Source organism: Nycticebus coucang, chromosome 12 (assembly GCF_027406575.1).
Source record: "Nycticebus coucang isolate mNycCou1 chromosome 12, mNycCou1.pri, whole genome shotgun sequence".
In the NCBI taxonomy this organism is placed as follows: Eukaryota; Metazoa; Chordata; class Mammalia; order Primates; family Lorisidae; genus Nycticebus; species Nycticebus coucang.
Window position 1 is genome coordinate 104262514 of NC_069791.1, and position 12476 is coordinate 104274989.

The window sequence follows — 12476 nt, forward strand, 5'->3', positions numbered from 1 at the left end:
AACCTCGCTGCACACGCGCGTGCACACACACCCAAATGGCAGCCACGCAGAAGTGATAGATGCATTAGCCACCTGGACTGTGGTCATTTCACAACGTATACACATATCAAAACATCAAATTATATACCTTACCTACATGTAATTTTTATGTTAGTGGCATTTCAATAAAGCTGTTAAAAATAGGGCATTATCTGATTTGTGTAACCAAAACAAACGGGGGCGTTACTGCCTGCAGGTAAAGCGGGATCTGAGACGTCACGTCACTGGGACTCAATTGATAACTGTGTCTTTCTCAGTTTTTTGACTTCGTTTTCCCCTGGGTTGGCTTTGCCTGTAGGCAGGTCCTCTGCAAGTTCTTGGCAAATCCAGGCTTACTTTCTTTTTATAGCTGCCAATCACAATGGAAAGACAACTTCTTCCCCCCAAACTTCAGCAAAATCACTGGGTGACAGGGACTCACTGGTGTGTGACTAGGGCATAACTCACTAACAGACTCACCAGGTTTATGGTATGACCCCAAATCCCTGAGCATGGCAGTGAAACCTTCTGATTGGACAGGCTGACGTCACGTAACTGTATCTGGAAAGAACCGAGAGTGGGACTCCCCCCACAAAAGGAATCTGGAGTATTGTCCTTGAAAAATCAGGAGCAGAGACTGACCAGCAATAACATTAAATATCGTCTGTGGCTTCCCAAAGACAGACTGGGTTATATCTTCCTGTCTAGCTATCCTGCATCTTTGGCACAGGAAGACCCTCCACAGCCCCCATTGCCATGGGAAAATGTTACGAAAAGGGAAAGAAATGGGAAAATGTTACAAAATAAAGAGAAGGAAATGGGGAAATGTTACAAAAGGAGAAAGGAACGCTTGTGCACTTTTGCTTGGAATGGCGCAGACGTTTGGAGAAAGTCAACTGGAGGAGGAGAGAGCCTGATGGGAATGTTTTCACTTGTAAAACGTTTAAACTTATCCTAAGCTCAGTTCCCTTCCAAGTGTCATCTTGAACATTCTAATTAAGGTCCCCTCTAAACAAATGCACCAGCTCCATACGCTCCTCTGAGAGCACACTTTTTTCTCCCCACTGTGTCATCCTGCTGCTTCTGTGCTCAAAATGCTGTAGAGGAAGAGGCGCCGGTGGCAGAGACCGAGGAGATGCGGGCACTTCTGACATTTTTACCCTGGTAACATTCTGTGAGGGCTGCAGTCACATCTAATTGACCACAGACGATGGTAGAAGCAGCTATGTGGTGTGCTTAATTGCTAAGCTTTCTTTTTTCTTTTTCTCTCTCTCCCCCTCCCCCTACCCCCTTTCTGGCTGTGTAAATCCCATCTCCTGAGACCACAGAAAATTCAGACATTTGGGTTACAATTTCTGCTTTCTGCATGTGTATGTAGGACGGTAGGGTTGGTGGGGGGGAGGTGGAAGGAGAGATTGATGTTTCCTGAAATGGAAGCATCTGAATTCGGGTTTCTGTTGTGTGTCTTAAAATTCTTTTTTAATTGACTGTAATTAACATAGTACACGTTTAGCCTAGATCAGAAGAGTGAATTGTTATGTAATGCTCGGTGCTTGTAAAAAAAATAAATAAATAATTAATAACAGACATGGGGATAGGGATGGGGAGGCAGTGACTAATGAGCTAAGAGTTCAGTCCAGTATTTTTCAGAAATGCTTAAAATGGGGATATCACAGAGGGCCATCTTTGTGCTAATTAGGCCCAAAATTTTCACTGGCTTCCTCACGTTGGCACTGGAACACATCTCACAGGCACAAACACACACACACACATTAGGACTGTTAAAAGGCCTGTCCCGTATCCCATTATGTGAGCCAAATCACATAAAACTTTGATTAAATTCAAATGGTTAGATAAATTGTCTCTCCTCTCAAGAATATACACATTCCATTTAATCTCCCTTGGCACTTTAAGTATCAAATCAAGGTTCTGCTGTCACTGTGGACAACTACATGCTCTTAGCTTCCAGAATGGAAGCGAAATAAAAAGAGTCTGCCAGAAAAATCTGGTACAGTAGGACACAGATCCTCATAGCCTCTGACTGGGAGGCTGGGAGGCTAGGGGGAGGGAACTTCATCCTGGTGGGCCTCAGTCGTGGCATCTGTGAAATGGGGTCCATGTGGTTACTGCTTCCTGGCCCCTCTGGTGACAGTGATCTGGGATTGGTCCGTCTCAGGCTGGAGGTGCTATGTTGGCCCCTGGCATGTGTCCAGGGGACAGGGACAGTCACGGGGCTGAGGGCTAAGGACCCGCTTTGTGCCTACTCACGGTTTCCTCTCCTCTCTCCTTTGCGGATTTTTCAGGGTAATCAAGAAGCCGCAGCTGCCCCCGACACGATGGCTCAGCCTTACGCTTCGGCTCAGTTCGCTCCCCCGCAGAACGGCATCCCCGCGGAATACACAGCCCCTCATCCCCACCCTGCGCCGGAGTACACAGGCCAGACCACCGTGCCCGAGCACACGTTAAACCTGTACCCTCCGGCGCAGCCCCACTCGGAGCAGAGCCCGGCCGACACGAGCGCGCAGACCGTCTCCGGCACCGCCACAGTAAGTGGGCACTTTCTCCTGGGGCCAGGGGGACGTCCGGGCTGGGGGGAGGGGGCAGCATTCCCCAAGGGGCAAGGCGTCCCCAGCCTGGGGGTGACCCTGAGGGCAACGCACCTGCCTCTGCCAATGACTCTGGCCTCTGGGGTTAAATCAGCCCCTAAGACCGTCCTCTCCATACCCAGCTTCCCAAAGTTGGCCTCATCTCTCTGCGTTCTTCCCTATTATATCTTTAAATCGACACACTTTTTGTGAAGTACATTTGTTTGTAAGAGAAACATTCATGTAATTTTCTGGACAGTTTCACTTTTTTCCAAATGCCATCCCAATGGGATCTTTGAGGGTTTTTTTCACATCCCTACGGAGTTATTTATATACCCTAAAATTCACCTGTTTTAGGTGTGCATTCACTGATTTTCAGTATATCTGCGGAGTTGTGCAGCCATCCCCTAAATCTAATTTTGGAACTTTCCCATCACTCTCATACACATTCTGGGCCCATCTGTAGCTATTCCCATCACCACCCCAACTCTCCGAGCCCAGCCTGCTTACCATGGCCTAATGCCTTTGAGATTCACCCATATTACTGTGTTTCTCCCTAGTTCCTTCCTCTTTGTTGATGGACCAGAGGAGGGTGAGGTGTCAACTTCAAAGGGGCAGCGCTGCATTTTGGTGGATAAGAGTAGAGTTCTTCTCTGTCTTAATGGTGGAGGTGATATAAATTTATACAATATAAAGTAAATTTTATTGCATGAGAATGGATTAAAAACAAGCAAACAACATAAATATTTTATCATCACTATAGGTAAGAGCTAGTGTTTTTTATTGGCCATTAATCAAAAAGAGCCCTGAACAAAAATAATTATATTAAAATTAAGCAGTGTTTGTGTGTGTGTTGTCTAAAACAGTCATGCCTGGCTGGGCATGCTGGCTCAAGCCTATACTTCTAGCACTCTGGGGGGGGGTCAAGGCAGGAGGATTGTTTGAACTCAGGAGTTCAAGACAAGCCTGAGCAAGAGTGAGACCTCGTCTCTACTAAAAATAGAAAAACTAGCTGTGCCTGGTGGTACATGCCTGTCGTCCCAGCTACTGGGGAGGCTGAGACAAGAGGATCACTTGAATCCCGGGAGTTTGAGGTTGTAGTGAGCTACAATAATGCTTCAGCACTCTACCTAAACTGACATAGTAAGACTAGGTCTCAAGAAAGAAAAAATCAAAAGTATCACAACATCTATATGGACCGCACATTGTTCTCCAGACATCTTTAGAAGCTCATGCACAGCAATCCTCTAGTCTATAACATTTTTTAGCTGCAAGGCTATTCTGTCTCTGCCCTCAGGCATCTTGAAAACCAGTATTTGGGAAGTGTGTGAGTTTGAACCATGATATAATTCCTATAGGAAAAGTAACCACCGACTAGCTTTGCTACTTGGCCCCTTATTTGTTTCAAAGCTAGCTTTGAAGATTTTTTTATTTTTTTGATATATATATATTATTTATTTATTTTTTTATTAAATCATAGCTGTGTGCACTAGTATGATCATGGGGCACCATACACTTGGTTCATAGACCGTTTGACACATTTTCATCACACTAGTCAACACAGCCCTCGTGGCATTGAAGATTTTAAAAACTAGTATCCATTCTGACATTTTTAATTGCGATCTCCTTTTCAACTTCATCTTGGTAAAATACATACAACATGAAGTTTGCCATTTTAACCACTCTAAGGTACACCATTCAGTAACATTTGGCACATTCACAATATGGTGCAGCCACTGCCATTTCCTAGTTTCAGAACATTCTCACCACCCCAGAGGGAAACCCTAAACCCATTAAGCAGACACTCCCTTCCCGCTCCCTTGACAACCTGGCAACTGCTTTATACATGGCCTTTGGTGTCCAGCTTCTTTCTCTTGGAATAATATTGTCAGGGCTCATTGCTGTTGAATACGCCACCTGGTAGACCTTTTGTTGAGGTCGTGTTCATCTGCTGATGGGTATTCGCCTTGTCTCCACTTTCGGGCTCTTGTGAGGGGTGCTGCTGTGGCCTTTTTGTGTCTGGATGGTATACCTTAGAGACGGTTCTATTGAACAGGCCTGCCAGGTTACTAGGTGTTTATTGTTTTTGACCTTAGGGATAGTTCTATTGAATGGGTTTGCTGGGTTAGCAGGTGTTTATTTTTGTGTTGACTACCTGGTGCTGGTGATGCTATTGTTCATAGTTTGCTGATTATATTGTGATACCCAGTGGTAATTATGTCTGGGTAAGCTATTTTCAAAATAAAGTTCAATTGGACATTATTTATCATGACTATGAAAGCTTTGTTCATTTGCAAATATTTATTAAACATGTATAGGGCCAGGACTTATATTGGGTGACAACAGATGAACCAAGAGACACGATCATTCCTTCTTGTACATTGGTAGGAGAGGCAGAGAAAGAGATGAGAGAGAAGAAGAGAGAGAGAGGGAGGGAATATGGCAAACAGCTCCACAACTAACAGGTGTGATAGATGTTCTTTTTGTTTTTTTAGAGACAGTCTTACTTTGTCGCCCTCGGTAGAGTGCCAGGGCGTCACAGCTCTCAGCAACCTCTAGCTCTTGGGGTTAGGCGATTCTCCTGCCTCAGCCTTCCGAGTAGCTGAGACCACAGGCACCTGCCACAACGCCTGGCTATTTTTTTTTATTGCAGTTTGGCTGGGGCTGGGTTTGAACCCGCCACCCTCAGTAGATGGGGCTGGTGCCCTGCTCACTGAGCCACAGGCGCCGCCCGTGATAGGTGTTCTTAAGGAAAACACAGCTGTCTTGGGAAGATAAAAAAAAAAGAACAAGTGCTACCTGCAAACAGGTAGTCTGGGGACATTTCTTCAAGGAGATGAAATTTAAGGTGAGAAGACAGAGCATTCCAAGCAGAGGAAATACCAAGGGTCAAAGGTCCTCCTACATTTAAAATATCTTAGCTCGGTCCAAGCCCCAAGAAAAGGCCAGTAGGTGTGGGGCACGGTGAAGGGGGATTAGGTGTTCTGGGCAAAAAGATGAACTAGAAGCAATTAGCAGGGATTTTATATTGTGCAGGTGAGGTGGGTGCAGTAAAGAGTTGGAATTCCAAGTGAACAGAAGCAGGAAGCCATTAAAAAGAGTTTAAGCCAGAAGTGTTATGAAATGAGATGTAAAAAGAAAGAGTTAATGACGCCTGGCTCAGAGGAATTCTTAATCCAGTTGGGGAGCTGAGACACTCAACATCCTCATCCCGCAAAAAGAACACTTTGGAGATGAGCAGAATTAAATTTAAATGGCGTGTTGGGTGTCCACCATGCCCCGGGCTCTGCAGTGAGATTAAACGGCGTGCCGGCAAGCTCTCTTCTCTTGGAGAGCTTTAGGTCCACTAGAGAATACGGGGTATGTGTTCTGTTAATTATAATAATGTGCCAAATTCCGGAGCAAAGGTTTTCACAGCTTTTATGTACTGTGATGATGGTAGGAGAAGACACTGGTGGAGGGTCTGCCTCAGAATCACTGCCAGAATCTTCTGTTTATATGGAATTAAAAACTCAGCGGGAAATGTGTTGGCTTGTAAAGCAAGGAGTCCAGGAGGGGGGCTCACTTTAGAGGCAGCTTGCTCCTTGGTACGCATGCATCTGGTTGCCAAAGGATCCATCTCTGCTTCTCTGGGCTCACCTCCATTCTCCAGAGGCAGGGTCAGGCTCTTGTCATCATAAGCAGCAGCTCCCTGACAGGCTCTGGGATGGGCCTGTAGAAGCCTTGGACATCACCCTCTCCCTGTCGTATGTGGTGGTGTGTTTGTTCAGTGGTGGAGGCCAAGGGTGTGTGCCTCCGCTTTGGGAGGAGCTTCCTACCCAAACACATGGAAGGGGGATTATTTCACCAGCAGCATGGATGAAAGCTGCCTTCAGCAACTCACTAAACAGTGGATGGAAGTAGGCAGAGCTAACACAGGTGGGGCATTCCTGTGGAGAGGCTTGCCCTGATTACCAAGTGCAGGAGTGAAGGCAGAGTCAAGCCCAGAGCCCTGGAGGCTGTTCAGGGGTGAGATTTGGAGGAAGAGGAGCCACGGGCTAAGGTGCCAGTGTGATATTCAGACTGGAGGTCCCACCAGGGACGTGTAAGGCCCTTGGGGGCCTGGAGGGTATACCCTGTGAAGACATTATGGAAGTTGATAGTTTGGGCATCGCTGAGAGCCTGACAACCGTTTTGCTAGGGGAGTGGGGGGAAACGCCTAGGAGCCAGGAGTTGAGGGCCCGCTGCCCATCCTAACAGCAGCCAAGGAGTAAGGAGGTTGGAAAAAGCAGTTTGTAGGGCAGTTGATTTAGGGTTGGTCATTTATACCAATGGCAGTGTCCCTACAGAGATACAGTGGGGACAGGAAACAAGACGTAGGGAATAATGATTCAGGAAAGAAAGAGACAAAATGTCTTAAAGGAGATAAAAAGAAATAAGGCTAAAGGTATTCAGATAGACGGTCCAGGAAAAAAAGAAACATTTTTATAGCCACACTCACATATACTAACCTGCATATTTGAAATGTACAGTTTGATAAGTTTTTACAAACATATATGTGGAACCATTGCCATGGTCAAGGGAGGGGATATCTCCATGTCCCAAAGTCTTCCCTTGCCATTTGTCATCTTCCCTTCCCCTTCCTCTGCCTCATTCCCTGCCCTTTTCACCATAGTTGAGTTTGTAGATGCTAGAAGTTTAGGTCAGTGACATCAAACTTCATGCTCTTTTTGTTGGGTTCCTTTCACTCAGTGTCATCTTTTTTTCTTTTTTTTAGACTATTACAGGGGTACAAACATTTTTGTTATATAATTTGCTTTTGTACATTTCACATCAAAGTTGTGTAAGTGTGGCCTTCACCTAGACTATGTGCATTGCCCCAGATAAGTGTGATCACTTAGGTGATCACCTAACTCCCCACCCCCAAACGTGGTATTTGTTCTTCCTTTCTCGTGATAACTTCTCGTAGAAGAGTGATCTCCATGTCTGTACAGGTTGTTACAACCTGTTACAGACAGGTTACAAGAGATACTAGATTACCCTTTTATGGCTGAGTAGTATTCCATGAAATAGAGCAGCACAGTTCATAATTGCAAAGACGTGGGAACAAACCATCCATCAGTACATGAGTGGTGTGATAAAATACGGTACCTGTACACCGTGAAGTACGACTCAGCGGCAAAGAAAAGTCTTTTTTAGATTCATCTGTAATGCTGCGTCTGTCCTGTCTTTTTCTGAGCACGACACCACTATGTGGACAGAACTGTCTATTTCTCCATTTATCTGTACCCAGGTTTTCGAGTCATTTTCTGTTTTAGGTCATTCAAAATAAAGCTGCTAAGAACATTTGGAAGCCCTTCAATTTTAAAACAGAGAAGGAAGAATAAACGTGGGAGGATTTGGTAAAGTTCTGGGAGATAACATGCGGTGGTCATTTGATTTTGTCATTGTCTAAGGACAGCAGAAGAAGGGGACTTTGGAAACAAAGGAAAGACTCCTGACCTTGGGCAGACCTGTCAGGGATCTTTCTCAGACTATTCCCAGACTATTGGAGTGGCAGAGGGTGCCTTAGTTTGGAGAGTGCATGTGTGGGGGTGCTGGTTAGCTCTTACTCTGTTTGAATGGTACACACTCTTTACGGACGCTTTAACAAAAGACAGCCAGGTGGGCTTTGTGACTGATCCTGAAAGGAAGTTTTTGTACTTAAACTCTTAACTGCTCTTGGGGAAGGGCAAGAATCTGGTCTTTTGCTATAGGTGATCACATACGTATATATTTCTTCTCTCTCTTTGATCAATAATAATAATAATTAATAAACTGCAGCTTCTATTGATGACCCAATTCTTAGTTGTCTTGTCCTGATCTGAACCAGCAGCACATGTTCCATGATGAGCTTACCTCTAGTTGTCCCTGGGTCTTCAGGTCATTACCAGGCACGCCTTCTCGTCACTGCAACATGGAAGGAATCTAACCTCAGAGTGGGCCAGGATTGTGGTTCTCCCAACACTGAATACACAGACCTGTTTTAATAGAGAAAGTTACCATTGGGAGAACACCTGAGTTATTCCCCACAAGATAGGGGGGTACCTGGAATGACTTTGCTATCCTTGCTATCCATGGGGCTTAATGTCATTCTGAGGGCACTGGAGAGGCCATTACTTCTTTGGAAAAGTAAGTACTTTTTGGTAGGAGAAAACATCCATCCATCTGTTGGGCTCCAAGAACATCTAATATATGCACATGATTTAACACAAAGTGAAGAATCTGTAAAAGAGAAGCAGAATGCACCCAGAGCTAAGTAAAATCCAGACAGAAAAGACGCATCAGGTCATCCTTTCCGTTCCCCACGGGCTGAGATGAGTCTCTGCAGGACATTTTTTCTGCTGAATTTCTATTTAATGTAGGCCTCCAAACACATCACGGATCACTGTGCTGACAGAGCCAATACTGTATTATATTAGATCCCGCTCCTGACAAGGTATTTTACTCTTGACATATTATAATTAGAGATTTGCAAGTGGTGAATTCTCCATGTATCTCCAATAGCAACTTAACTTCTATTTTTAAACTCCTCTGCAGTCTGTTTAAAAGGTTCCTACCATGTTCCCACTAGCTCTGAGCCCTGATGAGATGAAGAAGGTGGGTGCCTGACCTGGGTCCCTGAGCTCTGGGCTCTCCCTAATAGGAGAAGGGCTATTTCAGGAGCCAGGTTTTTTCTTTGACCTCAGAGTCTTCCCACTGGAATGTTAGCTGTGTCTTGAGATCTCATCAGTAATTTTAGGAAGATAAGAAATCCCGTGATGATGACATCCTGTTTTTAACCCTTTGCATGCCAGCTCTTGTGTTAAAGTCCATTAACTAGCTAAAGTATGGGGCAAACTTTTCCAGTACATTCTTTTTTATTAATGAGCTGTAATATTTATTATTGTTGTGAAAGCAATTTAGGTGTGTGGTTTAAAGAGGCCAGCATTGTAAAAGGACATAAAATAAAAGCTAAAATTTCCTAACATTCACAACCTTAGTTTTTCATGTGTAACAGAAATAACAGTTCCTAATCCCTCATATTTCCTTCGAGAAGTGTTTTATGCAAATGCCAGCAGATGTCTACTTCTTTCCATCATCTGCCTCTAATTCAATCTTTGTATCTTCTAATTTCTCACTAGTTTGACTCTCAAAATAACAGGACTGAATCCTCCTGTGCCCCTGCTTTTGTGCCCTCTGAGACACCCCTCTGCATTGTATCTTGGGTACTAACTCATTCTTTTTCGTGTTTGTGTGCATTCCCACTAATGGAATTTAGGTTGCTTCTTGGTTTTATTTTGCAGTGGTGATATTCCCCATGAGGCTATCGTAAGGAGCTAGGAGCAAATGTTGCTGCCCATCTCTGAGTGTCTCTGTGTAGGAATGGTTAAAATGCAGGTATTGATCAATTACCTACAAAGAATTTGTGCCAATTTTCACCCTTGTGGACAGTCTCTGAGAATCCCTGCTGTCCACACCCTTGCCCAGCGAAGTGTGCTGGCCAAACTCTTGGCTCATGGCCATTCAGACTGTGTGTGCTTGGGTGTGGCTATTTCTTTTCTTTTCTTTTTTTTTTTAACAAATGAAAGCACAGTAGGAAATCTGTAAGTTGCCCACCCAAACGGACTATAACAAAATGATCAACATATGGAGGTGGTCAATGTAAGGAATTAGGCCTACTGTGTGTACATGTGGTGATGTCTGGTCTATGAAAATTAGGTCAACTTAAGGAGGTAGTCAGTGTATGGAGGTGGTCAGCTATTGAGGTTCTGCTGTATTTTATCTTATTTATTTATTTTTATTGTTGGGGATTCATTGAGGGTACAAGAAACCAGGAGGTTCTGCTGTGTTTTAAAAGTTGTCTGGCGTCAGGGGGAAAAAACCTCAAAGTGTGCGGTCACTGATTGAGGCTTGCATTGGTCCACAGACCCATGCTAAGGATTGTTTTGTTTTCATACCACACCTTTAAAATGGTATTAGTACCCCCCACACCACCCTCATTTTACGTTGGGGGAAATAAAAAGACAAAGATGCTAAGCATATCACGAGCCTGGGGGCGATTAGTAGAGATCCTCACTCAACATCTCCTAGAACAGCGGGAGACATCCTAGACATCTCCTAGAACAGTTGCGACCCACAGGAACTGTATAAAGGGCTGCGGCATTAGGAAGGTTGAGAACCACTGCCCTAGAAGATTTCTTGACCAAGGGCTAACCTGACCAGTGTCTGAGGTCAGGGCAAGAGTTCTACAATTCCCTCCATAGCTGGGTTCATCACCCCTGCCCTCTAATACAAATAAGCAGGCCAGTTAAGCATCTCACCTACAGATTTGTAAGGATTTGACCCTCTGTTCCACCATTTATCGGCTGAAGGATCTCAATTGGCGGTGGGGCCTCTCTGCTCTTAGTACCTCTGTCATTTCTACTGTGGCCCTTCCCCAAACCTCCTTCTACTTCCCTTCTAAACAACTATCAGATGGGTCACAGGACACAAGAAGGCCTTTCCTCTGTGGAGGATTTCAGCCTCACGTACGTACATTGAAAGTTAGACAAAATCACAGGATGATGCCGCACCTAAAAATATGGGACAGGGGTACATCAAAATGGGAAGCAAGCAATTAGACTTTTGAAAATAATAATTTTTGTTCTGTAAATGTCAGACTATATTTTAAGTACTTTACATGCATAGTCTCAACTGATTTTAACTCTCCTCCACCCTAAAAAAAAAAAACAACCATGCATGAAGTGTTACCACCCCATGTGATTGGTGCAGAATCTGTGCCAAGTAACTTAGTGAAGGTCATCATGGCTGATAGATAGGGACTGGAGCTCAAAACCAGGCGTGTCAGACTCAAAACCCAAATTATGAAGGATTAGAAGTCCAGAAGGCATCCCCAGGCATGCCCAGCCACACTGGCCGCCTCCCAGAATAGATTGCTGTTGCAGAAAGGAATGCTTTGTGTGGGAATTACTCAGTTCAGCCCCGGGGAAGGCCCCAGCAGACCCAAGCACGTGTAATATTACAGACTTAGAGTGTGCCTTGTTTGAGACCTGTGCCTTGAGCAAACTCCAATAACATGTTTCAGCAGCTTCAAAATTGTCTTTTCAGATGACAGTGTGGCTGAGCTGTTTTGTCAATACCAGTTCCACTTTCCTAAGATTCACATTTAATTTGAAGACTCGGGTCCTGTCTCTTGTTTCCTGATGAGCCCACGTATTCCATATTCTGTTTCCGCCTCCTGTATGTTATTTGGAACAATTGGCCCTTGGCTTTCAGGATAAATTAAGGCCTTTATTATTACCCCAATACCAGGGTCATGTTACTGTTCTTAAGACCGTGTCCACCAAAGAGTGTCCAGTCCCGAGGAACTAAAAGACACAATTGGTTCCAACTTAGGATAAGTCTGCAGGGAGCAGCAGGGCTCCAAGCATCAAAGATCCATGTGCGTAATGTTCTTTTATAGGTCTGAGACTTGAGCCTTCAATTCTGGCAGCACTGAAGGTTCTCATAATAGGTCAGAACTGGCACTGGATAAATATCCTCGTGTGTTATCAAGACAAGCAGAGTAGAACCCAGGTATAGAGCTGGGAGTTCCAGTTCTAACCCACAGCGGGCCCACAGGCATGTTGCATAATCTCTCTGAACCCCAGGTTCTTCTTTAGTGTAAGTGAGATTTAACAATAGCTGTGAAGTTCTAATAAAATAGTATCAGTGAAGGATTTCTCACTGTCATAGGCACATAGTAAACGGCCTACCAGTTAGACCGTTATAGTCAGGATAAAATTACATTATCCATAATGAGAAATCAAGAGTGGGCTTCTTGGTCTTGATTTCTTCATATTACTTTGTCTTTTACCAGAGAATAAATCCTTC

The 12476-nt window shown here is 44.5% G+C and overlaps 1 protein-coding gene across 25 annotated transcripts in view; it reads left to right on the top strand.

Annotated features, from left to right (window-relative positions):
* Positions 1–12476, top strand: part of RBFOX1 (RNA binding fox-1 homolog 1) — a 2283260-nt gene that overhangs the window by 2090910 nt on the left and 179874 nt on the right. For all 25 annotated transcript variants that reach the window (XR_008373346.1, XR_008373347.1, XM_053556410.1 and 22 more), the window contains one exon: positions 2322–2564. Coding sequence is in view for 23 of the 25 variants with exons in the window: in XM_053556410.1 (XP_053412385.1) it covers positions 2322–2564 (243 nt within the window). In the remaining 2 variants the exon portion in view is untranslated. The remainder of the gene's footprint in view (positions 1–2321; positions 2565–12476) is intronic.